Source organism: Gadus morhua, chromosome 13 (genome assembly GCF_902167405.1).
Source record: "Gadus morhua chromosome 13, gadMor3.0, whole genome shotgun sequence".
Taxonomy (NCBI): domain Eukaryota; kingdom Metazoa; phylum Chordata; class Actinopteri; order Gadiformes; family Gadidae; genus Gadus; species Gadus morhua.
In genome coordinates, this window is record NC_044060.1 from 9,582,718 (window position 1) to 9,610,217 (window position 27,500).

At 47.1% G+C, this 27,500-nt stretch overlaps 3 protein-coding genes across 12 annotated transcripts in view; 2 read left to right on the top strand and 1 right to left on the bottom strand.

Moving 5' to 3' along the window:
- Window positions 1-5,062, top strand: part of LOC115556599 (dedicator of cytokinesis protein 3) — a 64,321-nt gene extending 59,259 nt beyond the window's left edge. For 3 of the 5 annotated variants that reach the window (XM_030373711.1, XM_030373712.1, XM_030373713.1), the window contains 6 exons: window positions 222-303; window positions 475-593; window positions 704-791; window positions 1,094-1,207; window positions 1,322-1,407; window positions 1,799-5,062. In XM_030373711.1, coding sequence (XP_030229571.1) covers window positions 222-303; window positions 475-593; window positions 704-791; window positions 1,094-1,207; window positions 1,322-1,407; window positions 1,799-2,290 — 981 coding nt within the window. In that variant the 3' untranslated portion in view covers window positions 2,291-5,062. The remainder of the gene's footprint in view (window positions 1-221; window positions 304-474; window positions 594-703; window positions 792-1,093; window positions 1,208-1,321; window positions 1,408-1,798) is intronic. The other 2 variants (XM_030373714.1, XM_030373715.1) reach the window with 2 other exon arrangements.
- A 4,245-nt stretch (window positions 5,063-9,307) lies between these two features.
- Window positions 9,308-26,876, bottom strand: rbpjl (recombination signal binding protein for immunoglobulin kappa J region-like). 3 transcript variants are annotated; one of them, XM_030373723.1, is made up of 14 exons: window positions 26,641-26,875; window positions 26,200-26,265; window positions 23,983-24,127; window positions 20,672-20,800; window positions 20,021-20,091; window positions 19,565-19,680; window positions 18,840-19,011; window positions 18,250-18,387; window positions 17,165-17,271; window positions 14,658-14,798; window positions 14,282-14,437; window positions 13,711-13,814; window positions 11,677-12,005; window positions 9,308-11,164 (listed from the first exon to the last, which is right to left on the bottom strand). In XM_030373723.1, exons 2-13 carry the CDS (start codon window positions 26,231-26,233, stop codon window positions 11,699-11,701), a joined length of 1,620 nt encoding a protein of 539 aa, XP_030229583.1. In that variant the 5' UTR covers window positions 26,234-26,265; window positions 26,641-26,875; the 3' UTR covers window positions 9,308-11,164; window positions 11,677-11,698. The 3 variants fall into 3 exon arrangements, with proteins under 3 accessions (XP_030229583.1, XP_030229582.1, XP_030229584.1); XM_030373722.1 differs by having other exon boundaries at window positions 9,308-12,005; XM_030373724.1 differs by lacking the exon at window positions 26,200-26,265 and having other exon boundaries at window positions 9,308-12,005; window positions 26,641-26,876.
- The window catches only part of matn4 (matrilin 4), a 17,706-nt gene continuing 13,880 nt past the window's right edge, over window positions 23,675-27,500 (top strand). Inside the window, exon 1 of one of the 4 annotated variants that reach the window (XM_030373721.1) lies at window positions 23,675-24,035. The gene's annotated coding sequence lies outside the window, so the exon portion shown is untranslated. The remainder of the gene's footprint in view (window positions 24,036-27,500) is intronic. The other 3 variants (XM_030373718.1, XM_030373717.1, XM_030373716.1) reach the window with 3 other exon arrangements.

Genomic DNA, 27,500 nt, shown 5'->3' on the forward strand with positions numbered 1-27,500 from the left:
ATTCACCTGACATAGTGGGGGCCTGCAGGCTCACCGACTGCTGCTGGGGTTCCCATGAAGCATTGCTTTGCTGACCCTCTATTGTAATGCATGCGTCTTACTAGCAGCTGTTAATCACATATCTTAATAACATACTGTATCTCTCTCTCTCTCTCTCTCTCTCTCTCTCTCTCTCTCTCTCTCTCTCTCTCTCTCTCTCCCCTTCTCTCTTGCTCGAACAGCCAAGCCCCTCGTCTTCCAGCCTAAGCTCCACCCACTCAGCCCCCTCTCAGATGATTCACTCCGCCCCTTCCACCATCAGGGGTGAGGACCTAGCCAAGGACCTAGCCGATGATGCCTTTCCGTTGTGTTTCATGGTTGAAGTGCTGCTCTCGGGATGCAGGGGTTGCAGGGCGTAGAGGTTGAAGGGTAATCTCAGTTGTGTTGCAGGATTTGAAGGTTACTGTGTGTGTGTGTCTGTGTGCGGTCGTGCAGTGGGCTCCCCTTCTCTACCAGACCGGTTCAGACACAACAGAGAGCTGATGATGCTGCTGCCTCCGCACAGAGACCGTCCCTCCAGCGTGATGATCCCCAGCCACAGCGACCACGCGCAGGTACCGCCTCCCCTAGGACAGACAGATGAATGGACCAATAGAATTGAAGGGGGAGTGTGTGTGTATTGGGCTGTTGTTGTTTCAACCAACCAACGCCCGTTTTGTTTCAGCCGTCCAACCTCCAGAGGGCGCTGTTTCACCAGGTGATCGGCCCGTGCAAGCCCTGCAGCGATCCCAACCTGTCAGTAGCAGAGAAAGGTACCCACGCGCACACATACACACACACACACGCTCGCACACACACACACACACACGCAAGAGGCATGCACAGACGCACTCAATCACTTACTCGCTCACTCACTCACGCACTCACTTACTCACTCACTCACGCACTCACTCGCTCACTCTCTCACTCACTCACTAACTCACTCACTCACACTGAAATGACTCAAAATACGTCAACAATATATGTAACCCCTCCTCTCCTCACCTCCTCAACCCCCGACCCCCCTCCCCCTTCCACACCCCTCCCCCCCTCACCCGCACCCCCCCCCCCCCAGTCCTGACCACGCCCAGCAGCTGGAGTCTGGACAGTGGGACCCGGGAGACTCTCCCCTTCCTCTCCGGGCACCTGGGCCTGGCCCCCCCCGTGCCCCCCCGCAACCTGCCTCCTGGTAACACAGTGCTCAGTGGTTAGAGTCCCCGGGGCCGCGTGGGTGGGTGGGTGTGTGTGTGTGTGTGTGTGTGTGTGTGTATCTGAGCGCTCCCTGCTATGTCTCCCCCTGTAGGGCCCCACCTGTCGATGCACTTTGATGCTTTCAGCCAGCAGCTCAGCGACCTCCCGCCAGCCCTCCCCGCGCGCTCCTTAAGAAAGGTACCCTCCTCCTTCTCCTCTTCCCCCCCCCCCCTCTCCTTCCTCCTTCCTCCCTCCTCTCCTCCTCTCGTCTAGTCTCCCCCTCGTTGAGTCGCTCCGAATGTCTGCCTGCACCCTTAGACTCCTCCGGCTGGGTTTCTGTGTTTTGTGCGCTACGCATAGATCTATATGTGTGTGTCAGTGTGTGTCGGTTTTTCTTTTATCTATCTCACTCTCTCTCTCTTCCTCTCTCTCTCTCTCTCTCTCTCTCTCTCTCTCTCTCTCTCTCTCTCTCTCTCTCTGTCTCTCTCTCTCTCTCTCTCTCTCTCTCTCTCTCTCTCTCTCTCTCTCTCTCTCTCTCTCTCTCTCTCTCTCTCTCTCTCTCTCTCTCTCTCTCTGTCTCTCTCTACAGTCTCCCCTACACCCTATACCTGCCTCTCCCACCAGTCCCCAGTCCCTCCTGGATGGCAGTAGCTCCACCCTGTCTGGCAGCGCCAGCTCTGGGGTCTCCTCCCTCAGCGACGGTAACCCAGGCCCCCCCACCTCCAGCTGTGACCAAGAGGAGGCCCACTACCAGCCCGGCCCTGGAGCCCTCATCCTGGGCCCACCTCTACCCCAGCCCCAGGCTTCAGTCCTGGCCTCTGATCACCACCAGCACCACCACCACCAGCACCACCCTCATCATCATCATCATCTTCCCCAGCCCAACTACAGCCTCCACCTCCCCCCTCTGTACCAGCCCCACCAGCCCCCCGCCCTCCCCCCGAAGCCCCCCCTCAGGGAGGAGGACGAGGAGGACGAGGAGCTTCCCAGGCCCATGCCCCGCCGCATCTCCCAGCCCCTGATGGCCGTGACCAAGGAGGAACAGGCCAAGGCGGCCTGGCAGGCCGTCAGCGAGGAGTAGGGAGCTCAGGGGTCTGAGCCAATGAGGTCCCAGATGTCCGGTTAAGCCACACCCTCACAGGCCCCGCCCTCTTGTAAGCCCTCCCCCTTTAAATGACCAGCAGTTGGTTTAGAGGTTTTCTATACGACCAGGGACGGTGCAACGTTACATCATTCATTCACCATTCAACACCATAGAATGAAACGGTAGGAGTAATTCACCAGAATAATACACTGATAATGGATACCTGCAGTCTTCCAGAGCCGTGAATATCTTTATTTACTGAAATATATATGTGGATCCTATCGTTTTGAAGGTGCTGCAAAGCACAATGTTTCTGCTCGCCTCGAATAGGACTACATTCTAAAAGATAGTTGGTGGAACATAACACATACATGTGTTGGGTTTTAGGTGAATTAATCATGAATAAACAAACTTAAAACACGTGCATCTCTTATCACCAGGGCAACGCCAAAGACGTGATTCCTGTATGAAAGTTCATTGAATAAATAAATATATATATTTATAAACCCATTAATTCAAACATGTATATTAAATGGATCTAGTATTTTAAACTACTTCTGGACAAAAGACCAAGTAAATAAATATAGAACAATATTGTTTTTTTAAATGACCACAGTATTATAAAATATAAAAAATATATATGATCTATTTCGTCTATTAAGACCAGAGTATCACCGTTATGTAATAATAATAATAATAATAATAATCTTGTTTTATGAAGCCTAAAGTATTTCCATGATTTTAAAACTGAATGTGAATATGAAACAATAATCTTGTTCTACCCCACAGTATTATAATAATTTATTTTGTTTAGACTGGTTGATGAGACGAAAATGGCACACATATTTGATAAGTGATCCTTGAATTTTACAAGTTATAAAATAGTTAGAAGGAGGGTTAACGGTTTGCATTCCCCATCTTTAGTTTACTATAACCGCTCACGCCGCCACATACACCCACAGTTAGCATTATACACACATTCAATATGTGGTGCCACAACATATGGTTTCATATGTCATGGTGTTCTTAATTTCATGGTTGCAGATGTGAGAAGCTTGAAAGATTTATGCACGGTACTAAAAAACGGTTTTATACAGGCTACAAAATGCAGCCCCAGACATTTCCACCTCGTAAGCGCTCTCTACGGATGGGATGTGACCTCTGACCTCGGTGAGTGTAGTCCTGTATAGGAGGGACCCACAGGACCCCCATCCAGACCTCAGAGAGCGTGGTTCAGCTGTAAGGACGTCCTGTCGCTAGCCATCCCCTGGGTTGATTGACAGGTTGATTGACAGGTTGATTGACTGTTCATCAGGCATACTTATCATTTCTTTATTTCTGTGGAAACGGCTCCAGTTTGCATCACACAGAGTTACCTCTTTCATTACCTGGGCCAGTCTTCTATCAGGAGACTCTCTACACTGTTTTATATATTTGTTTTCTGGTCATGATTCACACTGTTGTTGTACACACTGTTATATATTATTAATAACCATTAACTTACGGCACATATTTAGCCAGAACCAGGGTACGATATTTAATAACTAATTTATTATCTCAGCTTGTCTGGCACCTGTCCGTCTGTCTGAACAGGGCAACGTGTTGCTCGTTGTTGTTGATGTTTTAGGAGGCGTCTCAAGGCTCTAACTGAAGGCTACTTAAGGGTAGCTTAACACTCTGACCCCGCAGGTAGCTGACCTGACCTTTAACCCCTGAACCTCCAGACTGTATCGGTTAAGATCAATTGAGGGGGCGTGGCTGTAGGCATGGGGAGTTGTGTTGCACCAATGAAAAGGGGCAGGACAGAGCTAGCCCCGCCCAGTTTGAACAGTGGTAGAAGCCAATTTCCCGCGGCACCTTCTATGCTCATTGATATGTCACTTTAAGGTCATTTAGTTCCTGCCCTCAATGAGATCACTTCACAGAGAAATTGGACTGATAACATGTGATTCAAAATATGGTGATTAAAGTGTGTGATTGATAACATGATTTGAAGCTTTTGGAGAGGAAAGGATGGCACATTTTGTTACATGTAACACAACAAAATGTAACCTTTTATATAAAGTGTAACCTATGCAATGCCCATGCATTTGGACCACAGGTTTCTTACTAGTTCTTCATGGAATAGAAGAATGTTTCACTTTGTTATGCAAGGTAGTAAAACAGCCTACTGTACAAATTAGCAGAGACGCAGCAGAAACAGTACGTTGTACATTCGATAGCAATTCATGAAATGATCTTTTATAGTGTGTGAAAGACAGAAAAAGGTTTGTACTTGTTGTTTTAGTTTTCTAATTTCTGCATGAAGCTCCTTTTTCTACCTGTCTTTTCAGGGGTCGCAGGACATGTGGCCTGAGTGTGTTTCTAAACGTTCTATATAAGAAGGACGAGCCAGAGTTGGTCGCCTTCAGGAACTGCCGCTGTCGTCTCTATGTTGTAAGCCTGGCAACAGATCACCATGGCAACGAGAGGAGGGGTGTAGTCTGTACATAGCGTCTACGGGCCTCGTTACTGCTGATGTAAAATCATTTTTTAAATTGGAACGTAAAATACATTTGACTAATTCTTGTTAATATTGTATGGAGTCCTATGACTATGTTTGGATTTGGGATTGGGTTTGGTGTATTTCGCATCAATGACAGATGGAATGCGGCCAGTGGACTACTGTGTCCAGCCTGACTGTGGACCAGTAGATGTAAATATCACCTTTTCCTACCGCTGTGCTGTATGTTCATTCATAATGACTTAATAAATACGAGCTATACTGTACCCTGCCTGTTTGTCTTGTGTGACTAACAGAGTCGAATGCCTCTACACCAGGGGGCACCAGAGAGCAAGGGATGAACACACACACACACACACACACACACACACACACACACACACACACACACACACACACACACACACACACACACACACACACACACACATCATTTCAATGCAGGATACAAGGTGAATTGATGCCATTGTCCCTCTTCTCCTCTCCCTCCTTCTCTCGTCTTCTTCCCCTCCTCTCCCTCCCCTCCCCTCTTCTCTTCTCCCTCCTCCCCTTCTCTCCCTCTTATCATGCCTTCCTTCCTCTCCCTCCTCTACCTCCCCTATTTTCCTCTCCCTCCCCTCCTCTCCTCTCCCTCCTCCCCTCCTCTCCCACCTCCCCTTCTCTCCCTCCCCTCTTCTCCCGCCTCTCCTCTCCTCTCTGACTCCCCTTCTCTCCCTCCCCTGTTCTATTGCCTCCCTTCCTCTCCCTCCTCTCCCCTCCCTCCCCCCCTCCCTGCACAAACCTCCATTCATCAACCTGACAATGATCGTCTTGACTCTCTGCCTGCCGGGGGTCTGACCCAACATAATATTTACTCATTCATCTCTCTTTGTCCCCAGAGCCGCCCAGAGGAATACCCCCCGCCAAGACACTTTATATCCATCCTCCCTTATCCAGAATAACCGCTCGAGTCTCTCTGAGAAGTCATTCTGGAGAGGGAGGATGTATATAAAGTTCTACCAGCTACAAGAGTTGCATTTGGCTTAAGAGCTATTCTGAGGAACAGCAATGTTATATGACTAGGCCGATAGTTTGGCTTCCCAGCTTTTTAACATTTTGAAGTTAAATATGTGTAGCTGTTGGTAGTTCCTGATTTGGGCCTTGAACCATGAACTGAACTTGAGCCGTCCTCTGGTCCTGATACGATTATACAATGGTACTACTGATAAAGACCAGCTTTATCCATTCTGCATATCAGGCAACCCAAAGTGGGGTCCCAACCCACAGGTTGGGAAACCCTGGTTCCCAACCTGATAGTCCTACTACTGGGTTGCTGCAGATTGCTGACTTATTTGCTACAGATATTTCATGATGCTTTGTTGATACAAAATATGACCGTAGCCCATTGCTACATGGGTGACCTACTGCAAACTACTGCTACTAATCACTTAGTTCGGCACGATGCATAAGCGTTCATTGGGACATTTCTATTACAGGCAGATGTAGGTAGGGTTAAGGAAGGGTTAGGAAACAAATGCAATGACAACATAAGATGATGGGGTTGTACAAATTGTAATCTTAAAGAGCAACCATAAACTCAGCTATCGGGAAAAAATCACTATCAACTCCATTGCCACTAAATGTTTGAGAAGAAGGCCCGCCGTTGACATAATTTTCCCGTATCTGACTTTTCCACAATTCTTCTGATGAAACTGTACACTGGGATCCTTCCCAACACAAGATGTGAAACAGCTCTTATATCACGAAATAGCCTGGCGCGATGGTTCATCAGTCATCTCTCTGCTGATCCAGTTGAGCGAAGAGGCGAAGGATCTCGATGGGTATGGTATGTACACGTGTCCACACGAAAGCCCAGCAGGGGAGTTGGTAGAGCTCTAGGTTTTTTTTAACCTTCATCTCACTGAGGATGACGAGGAGTCGTTCATGTGAATCAAACCTCCTACTGAGAGGGAGTAGTTGTGTGTGTGTGTGTGTGTGTGTGTGTGTTTGTTTGTGTGTGTGTACTGAAACTATCGGCATATGTATGTATGGGTTTTTGTGTGTGTATTTTTGTGTGGAACTTTGTAAATACGTGTGTGTGTGTGGGTTTGTGTGTGCATGTGTGCGTACATGTATGCGTGTGTATGTGTGTGTGCTTCTAATCGTGTGTATGTGTGTGTGTGTGTTTGTGTTTGTTTAGAGAGGGTATCCCCTGAGGGATCAGGGGTTTTCGTCTGCTGGAGTGTATTTGGTCAAATCAGAGATCCTCCCAAAGTCCCCTCCTCCTTCTCCTCCTCCAGGGATAAATAAAGATGTTGTTACTGGCATGTCCGTATCTGTGGAGGGAATTCACCCACTAATATTTACTGTGGACCACATCCAACCATTGTCATCCCACTCTGGGTACGTTTGGTTCCTCTCTCCTGGGGTCCCCTGGGGGAATGGAGCAGCTGTTAGATCATAACCTCCACACAGGCCCATCCTGGCAGCCCCCCATACCAGAGTCCCAGCCCTCCTGTTTTCTCTCTTCTCTTTTATTCTCTCCCCTCTCCTCATCTCATCTTCTCCTCTCCTCTCCTCTCCCTCCCAGTACAAATATTAATATTCAGTCTTGTATCAGACACTATTACTCAAGGCGGCTTAGGATACATTTAATTACGGGCAGGGGCGATTCTAGGGAGTGTGGGGGCCCTAGGCAGTGGATTGTTGGGGGGGGGGGGGGGGCTCTAGGGGGCCCCCTAGTAGGGCCCCAAGCAATTGCGGGGCCCCAGGCAATTGCCTGGTATGCCTAATGGGATGCAGCGCCTCTGATTACGGGTCATTAACGAACGGCAGTTGGATGGTTAAGTGACTGGTCATTAAGGAGCAGGTAGGGGTTAGATAATACAGAGACAGGTCATTAAGGAGCAGGTAGGGGTTAGACAGTACAGAGACAGTTGATTAAGGAGCAGGAAGATGTTAGACAGTACATAGACAGGTCATTAAAGAGCAGGAAGATGTTGGACAGTACAGAGACACGTCATTAAAGTAGGGGTAGGACAGTGAAACGACAGGTCATTAAGGAGCAGGAAGTTGTTAGACACTGAAGAGACAGGTCATTAAGGAGCAGGTAGGGGTTAGACAGTGAAGAGACAGGCCATAAAGGAGCAGGTAGGGGATAGACAGTGAAAAGACCAGTCATAAGGAGCAAGTAGGGGATAGACAGTGAAGAAACAGGTCATTAAGGACTAGGTAGGGGATAGACAGTGAAGAGACCGGTCAATAAGGAGCTTGTTGGGGATAGACAGTGAAGAGACCGGTCAATAAGGAGCTTGTTGGGGATAGACAGTGAAGAGACCGGTCAATAAGGAGCTTGTTGGGGATAGAGAGTGAAGAGGCCGGTCAATAAGGAGCAGGTAGGGCTCAGGGCCTCCTGCTCTGGCTGGTGAGATGGCACTGAAGTCTTCCAGTAAATCAAGCTGAATAGCACTACATAGCGGAGGTGGCGTGAGACAGGGTGATGCTGAAAGAGATCCTCAGTGTTTACAGCTCCCTCCCCCCCTCCCCCCAGAGGATTTTCCTGTACTCCCCCAGAGGTCATAAAACATCTCTCCTGTGCCACACGACGCGCTGCACGTCCGTAAACCTCTTGTAAATTCCTTCCCTCAGTTCTCCACCGGCATCTGAACATGGTCTGACAGAGCATGGCTGTTACCTAGACAACTAGACATGCACCATCTGTCCGTCCGTCCTTCTGGCTGTGGGTCCCTCTGTACACACGCACACACATGCAAAAACACACTCTGTGTTTTAGTGTATGGGTGGGAACAGGAAGCAGATCCATCTTGCTCAGTGACACCGGCGTCTGGTCTGGAGTACAGTAGAGACCGAGCGGTGAACGGTAGCTACAAAGGCGGCCCCCTGGGGCTGGGATGCTAACACAGGGACCCTAGGGGTAGCAACGTAAACGTGAAGACCCCCGCAAGACCCACGTTAATGTAAACACCCCCAGTGTAGTCACAGTAAAATAGAGATCCACGAAACCTGAAACAAATACACACACTCCCACACACACACTCACTCAATTAAAAAGACACACACACACACACACACACACACGGACACAAACTAACGTGCTTGTGTGTGTGTGTGTGTTTGACTTTGTTCTCATCATTAACATTCCCTTCATGTTTGGCTGACAGCACACAACCTTTTCATCTCCTGCTCCACCTGCACTTTGTATGTGTGCGGGTGTGCATATGTGTTTGTGTGTGTGTGTGTGTGTGTGTGTGTGTGTGTGTGTGTGTGTGTGTGTGTGTGTGTGAGGAGATTGGGCCCCGACAGTAATGGCTGAGACCTGACCTTCCTCACCTGTCCTCCTCTTCCTCACCCCTCTTCCTCTCTAACTAAAGACCAACTGCCATCTGTGGTGTAAGTTTATGTATGCGTAATATTGTGTGTTCTGTGGTAGTGTGTAATGTGTGTGGTATGTTGCTGTCCTGCTTTTCATGTGGTGTGCTTCTCCCTGTCCTGAAGTAACCTTTTAGAAAATATTTACTATTTTACAGTTTAGTAATTCATGAGACACTTTTACATTTTACAGTGAAATATTTACATTGAAATATGGAATCCAGAATATCGACATCAATATCCACAATTTATCCTCATTTGCCCCAAATCGAGATGAACCCCAACATCAAACCCATATCCCGACATTAACTGACATTTCCAACATTCAGGCTGTCTTGTGTGTTTTATGTTAACAGTGGAGTCCAGTGTGATCCTCCTACCCTCAGTCTTTACCCCCCCCCCCCCGCCCCCCCCCTCCTCCTGTCCATCATGGTGATGGTGAGGTGCTGAATGACCGGGAGGGCTGGGAGCTGCGATGTGATTGGTGGAGAGTCAGGACAGTGGGAACCTTTATATTCCACTGTAATCTATGCCAGAGGCCCCGGGGAGACGGGCCCCTCACACACACGGAGAGGACCAAACCAGGGGTCCCGACACACACTGATACACATATATACACATAACCTTGTGCACAATCACGCACACATACACACAGTTTATATACGCTGTGTAGTACTGTAGTTTGTATGCTATACTACTTTAGCAGTGCAGTGCGGTAGCGCTACTACTCTAGTACTGTAGTTTTGAGGATAATTTGGCCGTAGAATGAGGAGTGCTGGGTGGAGAAATTGTGTATTTCCATGGAAACTAGCCGAAGATTGAAGCTTTTCATACTGTGGGAGGACGGAGGAGAGAAAGTATGAAGGTATGGGGTGATGAAGAAGGAGGAGGGAGAGGAGGGGAGGAGGCGTGGGAGAGAGCGGGGAGGAGAGAGATGGAGGGGGGAGGAGGGAGGAGTAGGAGGGTTAAGAAGAAAATAGGCCGCGTGAGCCCGTTTTTGGAGTCTGGACCCCATGACAGAGATTAGACCACCTTACTCCTGGTAGTCGTACCAGGAGGAGAGAGGAGGAGGAGGAGGAGGAAACAGAGAAGGAAGGGGGAGGAAGAGGAGGAGAAGGTAGAGGGGGAGGAGGAGGAGGTATGAGTTGGACTGTTCCACTCTGAGGAGCGGCTACTGAGGAGAGAGACTGAGGGGAGAAGAGAGATGGTGAAGGTAGCGTCATGGTCATGTGATCCGAATCACTCAGGTTTAAGCTGCACCTCTATTAACCTTAACATTAATGTTACCGTTACATTTAAAATGAAACACTTGTGATGCTAGCGTAACTAGCATCACAAGTGAGTGATTTAAACAAAATCTTTTGGTTTCTTCATACAGGATACTGTGTGCTGATCAGTGCTGCAGCACTAACCTGGAAAGACCCTTCTGGTGCTGGTGAAGAGAAAAGCACTGTCTACAGGCTGTTGACTGTCGGGTCATAGGTCAAAGGTCAGGGGTGAGGGTTTGAAGTCCGGGTCTGTCTGGCTCACAGGGGTTCTGGGGTGGAGTGCAGTGGAGGGACAACCGATTTGACCCACATGCAAGCACTCACATGCACGCACGCGCACAAACACAAGCACACACTTGGGAAACACCCACACACACATGGACAGTCACGCACGTGCAGAGAAGCATGCACACACATAAATACAAACCACAAGAGACAAGACATTTCATCTAAAATATTTTTTTTTGTTCTTCATTATAAATTGATATGAACGTCAACCCTAATGAAAGCAAACAAGACCGTTGTCTCGGTGTTGGCAGTCTTGTGGTGCTAACAGCATTCGTTTTTGGGTCGACATTCAGTCTTTTGGTTCAGTTGATGCTTTCCTTTGTTCTGTTTCATATTAAATTAAAGAGCAGCCGGTCTTCAAAGGGATGCGGTTGAAGGGGGGTGAGGTGCATGAGTTGGATTATGCCAGATTAGTCTTTCCCGTGTATTGGTTTTCTCGATAGTCTGGGAACACAACATGGTATTCTTAGTTCAATAGGCCTATGCATTCCTCTTTCATCCGGCTTTCAACAATTAAATAATACATCGATCTATATTTGTATATATTTATATTATCATAAATTATGTTTCCCCACCAAATTAGAGTCAATTGGAATACTTAAACATGGTCTGATACAAATGTCTGACTTTTATAACCTATCTCAAAGCATGCCAATGTTATCAAGGTCTTCAAACACTGGTAATCAAGGTCTCCAATCACTTGTAATCAAGGTCTCCAAACACTGGTAATCAAGGTCTCCAAACTCAGGTTACATTGGTCACCAAACACCGGTCACCAAACACTGGTTACATGGTCACCAAAGACAAGTGCCTTAGTGCCTCAGTTCTTACTTCTTCCTGATATCTCCCAGATAAAAGAGGTGAACAGGCTGGCTAACTAGCTAGTAAGCTTTCAGCCAGCTAGCTAGCATTTAGCATGCTGTTAGATAGTTAGCTGACGGCGAGCTAGACTTTACCATGTTTTTTGGTGTTTATTAGCTAGCTCTGCATGAACAGGTGAAAGTTAGCTCTAGTGAACTCCTGATGGATGGATTCGAGTAGTGCATCATCCTCCTCTACTCTCTCCATCCCTCCATCCTTCCTCCTCCCTCCTGCTCCTCCTGCTCCTCGGGCAGGAGGAGGTGGTTGGAGCTCGGGGGTGTAGGTGAAGCTGTAGGAAGAGCGATAGATGAGACCGTCCGACCGCATCAGAGACAGCGGCACGGTGATGACCCGGCGCATGCAACGCCAGGACTCGCCGAACACAGAGACGTCCGGAATGACGCACAGCATGGACTTAGGTGACCTGAGGAGAAACAAGAAAAAATCCCTCTTGAAGATAGGATAGTCCTGAGGAGAGACCAGAACACCACTCTAGAAGATGGGTATCAACTGAGGAGGGACCAGAACATCATTCTAGAATATATGATAGACCTGAGGAAAGACCAGAACATGACTCTAGAATATAGGATTGACCTGAGGAGAGACCATAACATCATTGTAGTATGGTGTTGATGACGGGGGGGTTGACAATTCATACAATCATTCTAAAATAATTGATGAGTGAAAGCTTAACCTGTTGAGACTTGTTTAAGTGGTGTTTTTGCTTGACGTTGGTTTATGAAAGGTAAAGTTGTCCTAGCACACCTCCTTCAGCCCCTTTCTAGCCCACTGGATTCCTTGTCCTTGGCGGTCTGCAAGGATCCTGTTTCCACCACTAATTGGCTTCAGCTTCATGTACAAAGAGCTTATTGTGAATGCTTGGTGTTGAATAAACAGTGGTAGCTAGTTCCAGGTGAACTAGCTCCTAGCTTAGGCTCTGATTTATCTCAGAACAGGAATACCTTATATGGAGTTGTCTTGCCCACTCTATGCATAGGAGCAGAAACTAGTCAGAACTGGTGTCGGCACTGAGGATGGGTGGTCCAATGAGGTACTCATTTTAGCTTTATTATCGTTGGTTATATAGAAATAGAATAAATAAATGTACATCGCTAGCTGATGTATCTCCCTAGCACCTTTGTTAACCTAGCTCCTGGTGACCTAGCTCCTTGCTGACCCAGCTGCTAGCGACTTTGCTCCTAGCCACCTAGTTGTTAGTGACGCCTAGCCCCGAGCTGACCTAGCTTCTAGCCAACTAGCTCCTAGTAACTGACAACTGTCGACCGGGGTGGGTGGGTGCTCAACTATTTATACGGGCGGCAGATTTGACGGGGCAGCTGGTAGTTGGAGGGGTGGCTTGATGTGAGGGGTAGGTTACCCATGTCATGTAACGTATATTTTGGGAAAATATTTTGCTCAAAGAAACTTGTACTCTACTTAAAACACCAGGCTAGTACATAACATAAGCTTTATTGGAAGGTCATAGTCTGATGTTTCCAGGAATGGATCACAGTTCCTGGGTTCGTTCTCAAGGTGTCTTCCTGTTATCTATGGGGTTTTGGATCCTAGTCATTATAGACTTTAAAAAAGATATCTGCCACCAAGAACACCTGTTTTATTGAAGTGGAATACCTCAAACAATGATAAAATAACCACCTTCCAATGTCGGAGAATCATAAAACCCTTGTCTCTGTGACAACTGGCCGTCAGAACAGCCTTGGTTCTCCCCCTTTAACACAGGTTATGTATTAATCTCGTTGTCTCCAGGTTTTGACAAGGCACACCTTGTGTTTCCAGGTTAATGGTTAGACGGTGAATACAGAGAGAGGTAGTGGTTGTACAGTAAATACAGAGATAGGTCATTAAGTAAAGGCACTGCACATCTTTACGAAGGTCATAAAGTCTTATTTCCTGAATGCCTTTAAAGGGCGTATTTCCCGGTTTAGGAGGCTTATTTTCCGATCTCCTGGTGGCTTAGTCCTTCTTTGGGTTTATTAAACCCACCTTTCCCCACATTCCTCTACACTCCTACCCTCCTCTTCTCCTCTCATGTTCTCCCCTCCTTTCCGCTCCTTCTCTCCACCTCTCCTTTTTTCTCTCCTCCTCTCCTTGCCTCCTCCTCTCCTTACCTAAACATGGTCTCTGACTCCTGGCAGGAGAACCAGATCTTCAGATGAGGAGTGAAGTTCTCTCCCTGGACCTCCAGAGTAGCAACATGACCTCCTCCACTCACCTACACACAAACAAATACACACACACACACACACACACACACACACACACACATCCTCACTCACATGCATCAATGCACACAGACAGACAAACAGAGAGAGAGACAGACAGAGAGACACACAGACAGACAGACACACACACACAGACACACAAGATCACGCACACAGATACATATTCAAGTTCAAGTTCAAGTTCAAGTGTTTTTATTTGTCACATACAATAAATTGAAGTGAAATGTTAAAGGGTCAATGCTCCACACTGTGCAAAAATAATATAATAATATTCATATATAAATAAACAAAATAAACTATAATTTTATGTGTGTGTGTGTGTGTATGTCTGTCGGTATATGTATCTCTGTGTGTCTGTGCACATGCACATGTCTGTACGTACGTGTGTGTGTGTGTGTGTGTGTGTGTGTGTGTGTGTGTGTGTGTGTGTGTGTGTGTGTATGTGTGTGAGTCCCACCTGTAGGCCGGTGATGACAGGAACAGGGCTGACAAGGGAGTGGAGGGGAGCAAGGTTCTGGTTAAAGGAGAACTCCACCGCTTCCACACCAATGATGGTCCAACAGCAGCCGTCGCTCAGCACCACCCGGCCTGGGTCATTGGAGGAGAAGGAGCCCTGGTAGGGGGGGGGGGGGAATCAAACTATGACAATCCAGATAAATCTGCAATGGACTCGGTAGCCAGGTGAGTACACCTGTACAGATACCTGTAATGATAGTATTTACTGGTAAGCAGATGTCTCACTTTGTTTCCTTTATTAAGAGTATTTACAGGTGTGCAGGCGTCTCACCGGGTAACCTGTACCAACAGTATCTTCAGGTGAGCAGGTGTCTCACCTGGTGCTGTATCAGGGTGTCGTTGGAGAGGCAAAGGTAGGAGTGTGCCTCTTCTCTGAACTGGAAGGAACACTTGTGCAGCTGCGAGACAGGTTCGTCCACATCCAGGATGGCATGCTGCTTGTTCACCTTACGGATCACCTGTAGGGACAAAGACCTCCTGGTGACCACATTACCTCAGAACTCCACTAGTTCCTTCTTCTCAAACCTCCGTCTGACTTTCTATTTTAACTTCTTTTTTATTTTAAATAAGTAGGACATTTGCTAATGCTTTTTAGTAAGAGAGGAAACTTTATCCTCTTGCTTCTATGAGAGCAGGGAGTTGAGTTCTCTGCGATCCTGTGTGATGAAATAATTTTCACAATGAAAAACAATCATCATAACTGGACAAGGTGTTGGAGGAGGAGGGGATAGAGGAAGTGCTAGAGAGGAGGGGAATTTAGGAGGTTATAGATAAGGTGACAGAGGTGATGGAGGAGGTGAGGAGGGGGAGAGATGATAGAGGCGTTGCTGAAAGAGGTGGAGGTAGAGGTAGAGGTGGTAGAGGCGGATATTATACAGGATGTGAAGTAGGTTGTAGAGAAGGGGATGGAGGAGGTGATAGAGGAGGTGACGGAGGAAGAGGTTATGAAGGACGTGGAGGAGGTGATGGATGAGGAGGTTATAAAAGATTCAGGAGGTGGAGGATGAGATGTCAGATGTTTCGCCAGACCAATGCGATTGTGTTCCTGCCACGCTTTACTTCAGCAGTCGAGCAACTTAGGTAGCCTGACCGGCTAATCTCTAGGACCTGCTTAACACAACACCAGCTAGACTAACATAAACTAACATAAATCTACTACCATAGCGAGCAGGCTTTTGAGAGAATATTTGCTTTATATTGACGGAAACTTGGCACTCTGGTGCGGCTTAGGGAGCTAAGGGCTAGAAAATCACTCTCCGACTCATGGAGACAGTGTTTATTTGTAGAAAGGGAATGAGTGATGAAAACTGATTGGAACAGACAGATGAATTACAGACGGACGACTATATGGGATATAAACATAACCCTGGAAAAAAGTTATTTGGGGGTCGTGGCAGGTACATTTATAAAACATAAGACATTTTTTTCTACCTTAAACGATTGACTAAACTCAGAGGACAGTTCAAATATCTGTTCAGCCTGCTGAAGTCCAGGAGGAACCAAGAGCCCGGAAGTACAGCTGAAGATGGGAAAGGGTTCCCGCTGAACACTATAGATTTTAAACCGAGCCAATAAACCATCAACATGTATAACTGACATGGGCAACACACTCAAAAAACCTGAAGAACTGAAACTGAAACAACCAAGGTTATTTTCTAAATCTTAACCCCATCACAAACTTCCTACATTGCGTTCCCTGAGAATGTGTCCATGTACATATTACATCCCCCGATATGATCCCAGAACAGAAGGACCACTCTGTACTCCGTCTCTCCTGGTCTGCACCAGAAGGCCTTGACGCACATCCAGATCCCAGAAGATTACTTTTAATCTGACCGATGTCTATCATCTTCTACCAACCCTCTGGACCAACACCAGACTCCCCCTCACCCCGGAGGTACACCAGACCTCCAGACCCAGGAGGTACACCACACCTCCACACCTCCAGACCCAGGAAGTACACCACACCTCCAGACCTACAGACCCAGGAGGTACACCACACCTCCAGATCCAGGAAGTACCCCAGACCCCCAGATCCAGGAGGTACACCAGACCTCCAGACCTCCAGACCCAGGAGGTACGCCACACCTCCACACCTCCAGACCCAGGAGGTATCCCACACCTCCAGACCCAGGAAGTACCCCAGACCCCCAGATCCAGGAAGTATCCCACTGTCCCAGACCTCCAGATCCAGGAAGTACCCCAGACCTCCAGATCCAGGAAGTACCCCAGACCTCCAGATCCAGGAAGTACCCCAGACCTCCAGATCCAGGAGGTACCCCAGACCTCCAGATCCAGGAGGTACACCACACCTCCAGATCCAGGAGGTACCCCAGACCCCCTGACCCACGGCCTCCTTGGTCGACCCAGGAGGTACCCCAGAAAGACCTGACCTAGGAGGCACCCCAGAAAACACTGACCGAGGAGGAACCCCAGAAAGCCCTGACCCGCCCCACAAAGCCCTGACCCAGCACCACAACACCAGAAGCCACCAGGTATCTTCTCAGTGACTCAGCAGAATGTAAATCACAGTCGTCTCCCTCCCTCTTTAAACAAACGCCAAAGCTATAGGCCTCACCTGAAACAACACGGCTGGTTCCCCACCCCGTACCCCCAGACCACCAGACTGTCGAACCCCCACCCAGCATGCTGTCGGAGCAGTTTAGACCGAGGGAGGGACCAACCAGCTATGCACTTTGCTGCCCACAGGCCGGTCCCTCTCACACGAGGACACCTCAGAGGGCATGAGTAAGGAATGTGTGTGTGTGTGTGTGTGTGTGGGTGTGTGTGTGTGTGGGTGTGTGTGTGTATGTGGGTGTGTTACCATGGGTGGTAGGGCTACTCCAGTCTCAGTACAGACCAGCTTGACCACAGAGCTGTAGCAGATGAAGCCCTCACTCAGAATATAGTCTCCCTGGTCCAGACCCTGTACTGGAGACACACACACACACACACACACACACACACACACACACACACACACACACACACACACACACACACACACACACACACACACACACACACACACCACACACACACACACACACACACACACACACACACACACACACACACACACACACACACACACACACACACACACACACACACAAACTAATAGACATTTATACTTGTGCATAATGTTTGTGTGTGTCTGTGTGTCGTGATAGAGAGCCGTAGGAGGTCTGGCAGGTAAATAAACTTGAGGTTTACAGTGAGGACACTAGCTTCCTTCATCCCCTGCTGGAGGGGACAGAACCCTGGAAACATCTCTCTTAATGCCTCCCTCATCCGAGTGCTAAACTCTACTAACACTAGCCTTACTAGCACCAGCCCTGCTAACCCTGGCTCTACCAACAATAGCCCAAAACGAATGAACCGAAACTCTAGAACCGAAAACCAACGCTAAAACCTAACCCACAGTTTTGATACTAGGGTTAGGATTCCCTATTAATGGGTTTTTTTTTTGTTTTAAGGTTTTGTATTAGGCTTGGGTTTTACGGTTTAAGGTGTTGTTTTATGGTTTGGTTTTTGAGTTAGAAAACCTAACCAATAGGGATCCCTAACCAAAACGAACTCTACTAACCCTCATCCTCAAATTAGCACTACAAATCCTAATAATCCCCAACACTAGCCCTAACACAAACCCTCTAATGAATCCTATGACCCTTTAAACTCTAATAATGACCCTAATACTATCTGCTATCCATTTCAGGTGACCACTCACCCATTGTCTATAAACACAGAGGGCTACATTGTTTACATTGTCATGCTAGTTTTTAAGAGTAGTTGTGTGATGCGTTTGAACGGGTGAATGTAAGACATCAATTTTAAAGTGCCTTACAGAGCATTCACCGAGTTAAGCAAAGCTCAGTATAAATGAAATCCATTCACTATTCTCCCTACCCAGGGTGATGGTGAAGGCAGTCCACTGGCGGCTGCTGGCCACCGCGGCGTGCCGGTCCACTGACAGGAAGCGTGTGCTGACGGTCTGGGAGCGGAGCCGGTTAAACAGCGCGACCCTGGAGCCGGACGAGATACACACTGGTACAGACACACAGACACACAGACACACAGACACACAGACACACAGACACACAGACACACAGACACACAGACACACAGGCACACAGACACACAGAAGCAGACATACAGACACATACAAACATACACACATGCGCACACACACACACACACACACACACACACACACACACACACACACACACACACACACACACACACACACACACACACACACACACACACACACACACACACACACAAAGATAGACACAGGCACAAGCTTAGAACCAATCCAATAAGCTGTCAACTGACGAAAGTTTATCTTTTGTAGGTGTGGGAGCATGTGAGTGTGTGTGATGTATGAAATGATATATTGTTATGTAATAATAATGTAACGTAATGTAATATAGTTTATAAATGTATTTTTATGTTATGTAATGTTATGTTATTTGATGTGATGCTTGGCTCACAGTCGGCGTTCTTCATGGACTGTCTCTTTTGGGAAGGTTTAGAGATCACTTTGATCATCCTGCTCTGGAAGGAACCGACTTCCTGTCCAGACAAGAAGAGGCGGAGCAATAGACGGAAGTGCTTCCTCTTGTCCTGGTCTGAGATGTACAGGGACTTGGCACTGGCAAACATCTGATAGACACAGGGAGTCAGGCAGGAAGAGAGACAGGCAGGTAGACAGAAAGATAGAAAGGCAGACAGATTGAGAGGCAGGCAGACATTCAGGCCGATGACAGGCAGACAGACAGAGAGGCAGGTCGTCAGTGAGATAGGCTGTCAGAGAGACAGGCTGCTTATAGTGATACAGGTTGTTAGTAGACTCAACAGTAGTGCATGCCAGGGAAGTTCTCTGGGTAAACAAAGAGTGCTATAAACCAGGCACAACAAAGTCTGTACCAAAACACTGGTCTGCTGTCACATCCTGCCCTTCTATAACCCTACCACACACCGGTCTGCTCTGGCTTTGGCTCTGGACATCCAAGGAGCAGGTAGGGGTTAGGGGGCATCTTGTTTCCTACAGGTTAGCCTGCAGACATTAGGGATCCAAATCCGTACCTTTTGGCTAAGAGTTTAACACACGAACCACTCTACCCTACTCCTCACATACACCATGACTTGTGCTTCTTACTATGCATATAACGGCTCAAACACAAACACATCCAAACACACTCACACACGGACTCACCCTGTGGTTGGTGAGGTCATCGAAGGCTAGTTTGAAGGTGTCGTCCAGGGAGTTGGCGGAGCTATCGAGGCACATGTAGCCAATCAGACCGTATCGGCTGTCCCCATAGCCAGGTGCTGCAGGAGGTTTGGTTAAGGAGAGGAAACAAGTGAGTAGGGAGGGTCAATAAGGAAATGAAAACCGATGAAACAAGGAGTGATTGAAGAGAATAGATGGATGGATGGATGGATGATAAATGTGTGCATGGATGAGAGATGAATGAAATGAAGAAGAAGGTGAGGAGTGAATTAAAAGGAGAAAAAATGTAAAAGTGAGAAAGAAAGAATGAGGGATAGTACATGTGATCAAAGGGTTTAAGAGAGAACCAGCCGTAGTCATTCAGACATTATAACATGTATCAAAGTATTAATATGAGTGGAACCCATCTGGCGATGATGTGATACTGTGACCCCTGACCTTTGGTGTCGTCAGGCCTAAGCCTCCATCCTCGACCGCTGATGTAGACGCAGGGAGGAGGACAGAAGAACCTGGGGATTCACACCATGAAGGTACTCATCAAATACTACTGACACAGCTATTATCATATCCTGTACCCCAATGTCTGCAGTATACCTGTCTGTAGTCTATCTGTCTTCAGTCTACCTTTCTGTGGTCTACCTGTCTGTGGTCTACCTGTCTGAAGTCTACCTGTCTGCAGTCTACCTGTCTCCAGTCTACCTGTCTCCAGTCTACCTGTCTGCAGTCTACCTGTCTCCAGTCTACCTGTCTGCTGTCTACCTGTCTGCTGTCTACCTGTCTCCAGTCTACCTGTCTCCAGTCTACCTGTCTGCAGTCTACCTGTCTCCAGTCTACCTGTCTGCTGTCTATCTGTCTTCAGTCTACCTGTCTCCAGTCTACCTGTCTGCAGTCTATCTTTCTGCAGTCTATCTGTCTGCAGTCTACCTGTAGGTAAACCGTGTCGAGTGATACTATAGAGTTGCTAGTATAGTACTGGTAGTATAGTGGCCGTGATGTCGTACTGCCATATGTCAAGTGTGTTTTCCTAGTATAGTATTAGTCCTAGTTTAAATACTAGTATTAGTAGCATAGTAAGCAATGATTTCATACCGCTTCTCGTTGCCATAGGACTTCTGTGCCACCTTGGCGTGTAGGATGGTGATGGTCTGGTCTGAGGGGGCGTTACCGGGCTCCCTGGCTGTGATTGGCTGCTGACATCCCTGGAACCCCAGCTCAAGTCTATTGATTAGATAAACATTCGGTCAGTCTGAACAGAACCAGGGCTTAGTATTAAAAGCAGTGTTGGAAGCAGGATGTGTTTAACGGTGTTCCCCCTACACCAACAAGATGATAGTGGTTATCTTCAATGCACCCCGGAAGTGCTATCGATGAAATAAAATAAAAAATATATGTACATGCACTTCATATGTACTGTGTATTACTTCATATTTACTTCATATCAACTGCATATGTATTTTATGTAAACATTATGTGTACTTTATATGTACTATATCTCTAAGTATTGTGTGAGCAGCGTGTCTTCTTGAGACCTGCTTGCGGATCCTCCTGCTGGTTCTCTAGAGAAGGACTGCAGTGACCCCACAGTTCACAGTTCACCGGCTCTCTGTTCCCGCTAGCGTGAAAATATGTGTGTGCGCCTTCCTTGACTCAAATATGCATGTGTGTGCATGCCTTGCTAACTCCTATGTGTTTTGGTGTGTGTGAGAAAATGAGCGAGAGAGAGAGAGAGAGAGAGAGAGAGAGAGAGAGAGAGAGAGAGAGAGAGAGAGAGAGAGAGAGAGAGAGAGAGAGAGAGAGAGAGAGAGAGAGAGAGAGAGAGAGAGAGAGAGAGAGAGAGAGAGAAAGTGTGTCTGAAAGAACAGATTTATTATACAAAGAACCCTCTGATTTGTGTGTCTGTGATTATGTACCAGGATATAAATGTGCATGGCCATGTACAATGTGTGTGTCTTTGTATTCATGTGCGTGTGTATGCCTGTGTGTTTTGTGAGTGTGTGCGCGCTCTCGTGTTTGCGCGTGTTGCCAGTCACCGAGGTGCCAGCAGTAGCCTAAATTAGCTTTTACCCCCTCCCAAGGTCGAAGGTCATTGTGTCAGGCGCTCAGAGCTTCTGGTATTTCACACCCGGAAAACAGAATGATGGAGCGCAAGAGAGAGAGAGAGAGAGAGAGAGAGAGAGAGAGAGAGAGAGAGAGAGAGAGAGAGAGAGAGAGAGAGAGAGAGAGAGAGAGAGAGAGAGAGAGAGAGAGTGAGAGAGAAAGAGAAAGAGAGAGAGAGAGAGAGAGAGAGAGAGGGGGAGATGAAAGAAGAGGAATTAGCTTTCACTCGGGTTAGGGTTAGACAGGCGTTTAGAAGCTTTTGGGTTGTTGCTGTAGCACTGGCTTAAAGGACTTCATTAGTGTTGCGCTATTAGCCCATGGCTGGCCTCAGTAACAACAGTAGGAGCCTCCATGGGTAAACACGGTTGGTGGCGTAGGCTCCGGTGCAGAGGCGAGTGATGGATGCTTCTGAGGCCGGAGCCCCCCAGGAGCTCCCAGGGTGTAAGACGATGCTCCGACTGCCGCTCCAAACACTGGTCCATTCAGCCAGCCCCCTCCTTCACTCAAACCCTAACGGTCCTGAGAGAACAGGAAATCCCCCCTCTTCCCCCGGTTCCCAGCGCGCTACATAACCCGGTCCCCAGAGCTCTCCAGAACGTGGACCTTTATAACCACCTAGAGCGCTTTATATCCTGATGCTTAGAGCTCTTTATAACCTGGTCCTTGTTGAGGTTTCATTTATAACCTTATGCTTAATAACCTCCCAGAGCTCTTTATAACCTGGTCCGCATAGCTCTTTATAACCTGGTCCGCATAGCTCTTTATAACCTGGTGCTTAGAGCTCTGTATAACCTGGTGTTTATCTCTTTATAACCTGGTGCTTAGAGCTCTTTATAACCTGGTGCTTAGAGCTCTGTATAACCTGATGCTTAGAGCTCTTATAAGCTGGTGCTCAGAGCTCTTTATAACCTGGTGCTTAGAGCTCTTTATAACCTGGTGCTTAGAGCTCTTATAACCTGGTGCTCAGAACTCTTTATAACCTGGTGCTTAGAGCTCTTTATAACCTGGTGCTTAGAGCTCTTTATAACCTGGTGCTTATCTCTTTATAACCTGGTGCTTAGAGCTCTTTATAACCTGGTGCTTAGAGCTCTTTATAACCTGGTGCTTAGAGCTCTTTATAACCTGGTGCTTATCTCTTTATAACCTGGTGCTTAGAGCTCTTTATAACCTGGTGCTTAGAGCTCTTTATAACCTGGTGCTTAGAGCTCTTTATAACCTGGTGCTTAGAGCTCTTTATAACCTGGTGCTTAGAGCTCTTTATAACCTGGTGCTTAGAGCTCTTTATAACCTGGTGCTTAGAGCTCTTTATAACCTGGTGCTTTATAAACTCCTTGAGCTCTTTATAACTTGGCCATTATAGACATAATTATAACCTGGTGCTTAAAGCTCTTTATAACCTTGTGCTTAATAACCTACTTAGAGCTCTTCATAACCTGGTCCTCAGAGCTCTTTATAACCTGGTCCTCACAACTCTTTATACCCACGTGCTCAGAGCTCTATATAACGTGGTCCTTCAATACTTTATAACCTGATACTTAACAAGCTCTTTCTAACCTGATACTTAGAGTGCTATTCACAACCTGGTATCTAGAGCTCTCTCTTGGTTGTGAGAGTCTGATAGTGTGAAATATTGCTCTGGTAAGAATGGACCTGAAATAATTCGATGAAACTGTCTGGTTGACTGCCAGTAATCAGTAGCAAGAACATATGGAATCAACACAACTCAAGTGGTTGTACAGTATGTACATTAGGTTTTATCTACTCTTATACTGTTGCTGACTAAGGTTTGCAGAGAACTGCAGCACAGCTCTTGCCACACATTATATAATGAGCAACAGATTCTCGCGGTCTCTTTGGTGGTCTTACTATACACGCTACAGCGAAGTGCGATACCCATATTACGCACGGGAAATCCGGCTTCAAGCGCACCGTGCGGTTGCGGTGAGATCCGTGCGCTCTCTCCAAGTTGATCTCCAAGTGGTGTGTTGTTCACTCCCCGCTGTTTCTCGGGTTTCAAAGCGGGGGAGGGGTCGACCCGTTCCCAAATAATGCTAGCGTTTTAATACCTGCACCCCATCTCTGCACGGAGTCATTCTTCGCTAGCAGGCTTGCGGAGAGACATAAAAAGTCATAGCCTACGTTTTCACAACCTACGGCTGATTCCTAACTAACCGCTGAAGACATTTTCTTAAGACAAGTTTTGGACAACATTTAAAGCTTTGAGGAAACTTTTCTTGACGGGACATTGATTGCGGGAATTTAAAAAACTAGTAAACGTTCAACTTTGGGCATATTCTGCCTACCTGGCCCACCCGGACGTCTTTGGTGCTTCTGGTCCATTGGTCACCGATCCCAGGTGAGTGAGGGTGTGGAACGGGACCGGGGAGCCGAAGGGGTAGAGGTGATGTGCATCTATCGGCTCCTCTTCTCGGTGATGCCTTTGCGATGCTGGTGGGACAGTAGGGAGCTGGACTTAGTTTCTACTGCAGTCCTACTGTAATTATTAAAGTATATATTTGTTATATTGGCAATGGAATAATAGGTTATTTTGTCCCTTTTTATGCACAGATTTACAAAATGACAAGAGAGGCCTTTTCTTGGTTTACATTTGTTTACATTTATCCTACACTTCGTTCTTATGGTAAATAAAGTAAAATCAAAGTTTACTCTACTTAATATCAATATAGTATGGGGAATCATCTGGATATTCTAAGGTTTAATGTGTATTGAAATGAAACATTAGCCTTAATAAGAGTTTTAACTTAGTTGTCATGATTTTCATGACTTTTCCCGTATAGGCAATGTTGGCTGGCAAAAGTTGAATGAGTTTTGTTTGATTCTGCCATGAGACTCAATTAGGCCTAAGGAGCATATATATAGCCTGTGCTCTGAAAATCGCTCTTTAATCCTTTAGACATTTTATAATTCCTGCTGAATTGATACTGACTGACCTCTATTTATCAGGTAATATATTCACGGGTGATTCTATAAATAGATATCGTTATATACAAGTACCCCTTAGAGAGAGGCAGACGGGGCAGGGAGTTAGAGAGAGAGAGAGAGAGAGAGAGAGAGAGAGAGAGAGAGAGAGAGAGAGAGAGAGAGAGAGAGAGAGAGAGAGAGAGAGAGAGAGAGAGAGAGAGAGAGAGAGAGAGAGAGAGAGAGAGAGAGTGTTTTGGGTTCACAGTGATTGCCTGGTGAAGTGGACAGTGTCGGGTAATTTGAGAGACAGACAGACAGGAGCTAAAATTAAGAGACATATGTGCAGACAGACAGGTAGACAGAAAGCAAGGAGACTGGCACTAAGGTATGGGGACAGACAGACAGAGAGACAAATGGGCAGACAGACTGACAGTCTGTCTGTCAGTCTGTCTGTTATGTAAGAGAAGCAGACAGACATACAGGTGCTAAGGTAGTAGACGTGCAGATAGGTGGATAGACAGACGACAAGATAAGAAAGAGAGACAGGCAGACAGGTAGACAGACCGGCGGTAGCAGAACCAGAAGAGTCACATCTGGTTTCAATCAACAGCAGCTGAACAAGAGGAGCAGTGTCCTCCACACAGAGGTCACCTCCACCACCATCCCTCCTCCTCCTCTCCCTCCCCCACCTTCTATCCCTTCTCCTCCTCTCCCTCCTCCTACTGTCTCTCCTCCACCTTCTATCCCTTCTCCTCCTCCTCCTGTCTCTCTTCCACCTTCTATCCCTTCTCCTCCTCCTGTCTCTCCTTCACCTTCTATCCCTTCTCCTCCTCTCCCTCCTCCTCCTGTCTCTCCTCCACCTTCTATCCCTTCTCCTCCTCTCCCTCCTCCTGTCTCTCCTCCACCTTCTATCCCTTCTCCTCCTCCTCCTGTCTCTCCTCCAGCTTCTATCCCTTCTCCTCCACCTCCTGTCTCTCCTCCACCTTCTATCCCTTCTCCTCCTCTCCCTCCTCCTCCTGTCCCTCCTTGTCCTGTCCCTCCTCCACCTTCCATCCCTTCTCCTCTTTCCACCCCTTCTCTTCCTCCACCTCTCCCTCCTCCTCCTCCTCCTCCTCCTCCTCCTCCTCCTCCTCCTCCTCCTCCTCCTCCTCCTCCTATCCTCCTCCTTATATCCCTCCTCCTTCTATCCCTCTCCTCCTCTTATTCATCCTCCACCCAATTTCCCTCCTGTTTCCATCCATCCTTCCTCTATTTGTACTCCTCATATCCCTTCTCATCCTATTCCTCCTCATCTTATCCCTCCTCTTTATATTCTTCCTCCTCCTATCCCTTCTCCTCCTATCCCTCACTCACCTCCTGCACTTCTCTTCTCCTCCCATCTCTCGTATCGTCTCCTCGCCCTCTCCTCACCACTCATCTCCTCTTTTCTCTTCTACTCTCCTATCTCTCCCGCTCTCCTCCACTCATCTCTTCTACTCTACCCCCCCCCCCCCCCCCCCCCCCCAACCTCTCTCTCTATCTCCATCCTTCAGCATCCTATCATATCTCTACATGATGACATCGTCAAGTACTGATAACCAAAGCTCATAATCACTGACCTTCCTCACCGTCTGGAAGGCAGAACTCTTCCATCCCTCACCCAAGGGGTTACTGCTGACATGCACCTGGTTTGGGTAAAGATCAGGACTAACATCTAGTCTTGCCCTAGGGTTTAGACTTGTCTAGAGTTTAGACCATTTAAACCTTTAAAATAGTTCTAAAAAACTTGAAAAACTTTTGAAAAACCTTGAAAAACCTTATAGCCTATCTGAAACGATTAAAAAAAAAAAAAACACCTAACCCTAACCCTTTGTTAAAAAGTAAAAAAACACTTTTAATATCATGTTTTACAAAAATCGGATTCCTTCATTTTTAAACCATTGAATTTTTTTAAGAACAGAATCTACATATATTTTCAAAATCAGAAACCAATTTCTCGAAATCTGAATTGAAACAATTGAATTTAAATGATTTTCGAACTTAAGTGTTTGGAAGCTCACCCGACGTCATTCTGTCATCTGATGCTTCTGTCTCAGAGGAGAAGAACGACAAATAGAAAATAAAGAATTCAACCTGCTCCCCTGTTGATGCTCTAGGTCCTCACCATACACAATATCTATCTGACTAATTGATCGATTTATCAAACTAATCAAGAGAAGCTTTAAGGTGAGCTCAGCTTGTCTACCTTCTGACAGGCATCTGGTGAAGAGAAGACGACCAAACCCAATATGCCGTATACGTGTGTGTGTGTGTGTGTGTGTGTGTGTGTGTGTGTGTGTGTGTGTGTGTGTGTGTGTGTATTTGTGTGTGTATGTGTGTGTGTGTGTGTGTGTGGATGTGTGTGTGCATGTGTGTGTGTGTGTCAGAGATAGTCACCTGCTCCCACGGTCAGTGTTTCCCACACCGGTTCTTTTGTCAACAGCAGATAAGAGGAGAGGCTGGCCTTTTAGTTTACCTCATCCTATCCGTACACACTGCTGCTTTGTGATTGACAGCCTTCCAGCCAATCAGCTGATTGACTGGAAGCTCAACCATCTATCCACACAGTAGCTACCTTACGTACTCTAGTTAAACCATGTAACCTCACAGTGTATTCTGTATTGTAGCTCAACCATGTAACACACTCAGCTGTACATGGGGCAGTGGCAGTAGCAATGTTGATAGTTCATGTCCCTCGGCCTCTGCAGCATCTGCTGAAGGCATCAGAAGTGGAGAGTGATGTATCTGGTTTAAAGCAAACAGCAGAATTCAATAAGAAGGTCTGTGTATGCTATCAAACGACGGCTCCTGCTCACAGACCAGACACTGTTCTCACTGGGAAGAAAGAAAGAAAAAAGAGAAAGGGAAGCTTTTCGCAATA

What these genes read in the sequence shown, in the direction of transcription:
- rbpjl (XM_030373723.1), bottom strand. Translation starts at nt 26,233, where the DNA reads ATGGAAGAGTTCTGCCTTCCAGACGGTGAGGAAG. An exon ending in ACACCCTGATACAGCACCAG is followed by an intron (nt 14,438 to 14,657) that starts GTGAGACACCTG and finishes CCCCCCTACCAG; the next exon opens with GGCTCCTTCTCCTCCAATGA. An exon ending in CTGTCATCACCGGCCTACAG is followed by an intron (nt 13,815 to 14,281) that starts GTGGGACTCACA and finishes GTTTGTGTGTAG; the next exon opens with GTGAGTGGAGGAGGTCATGT.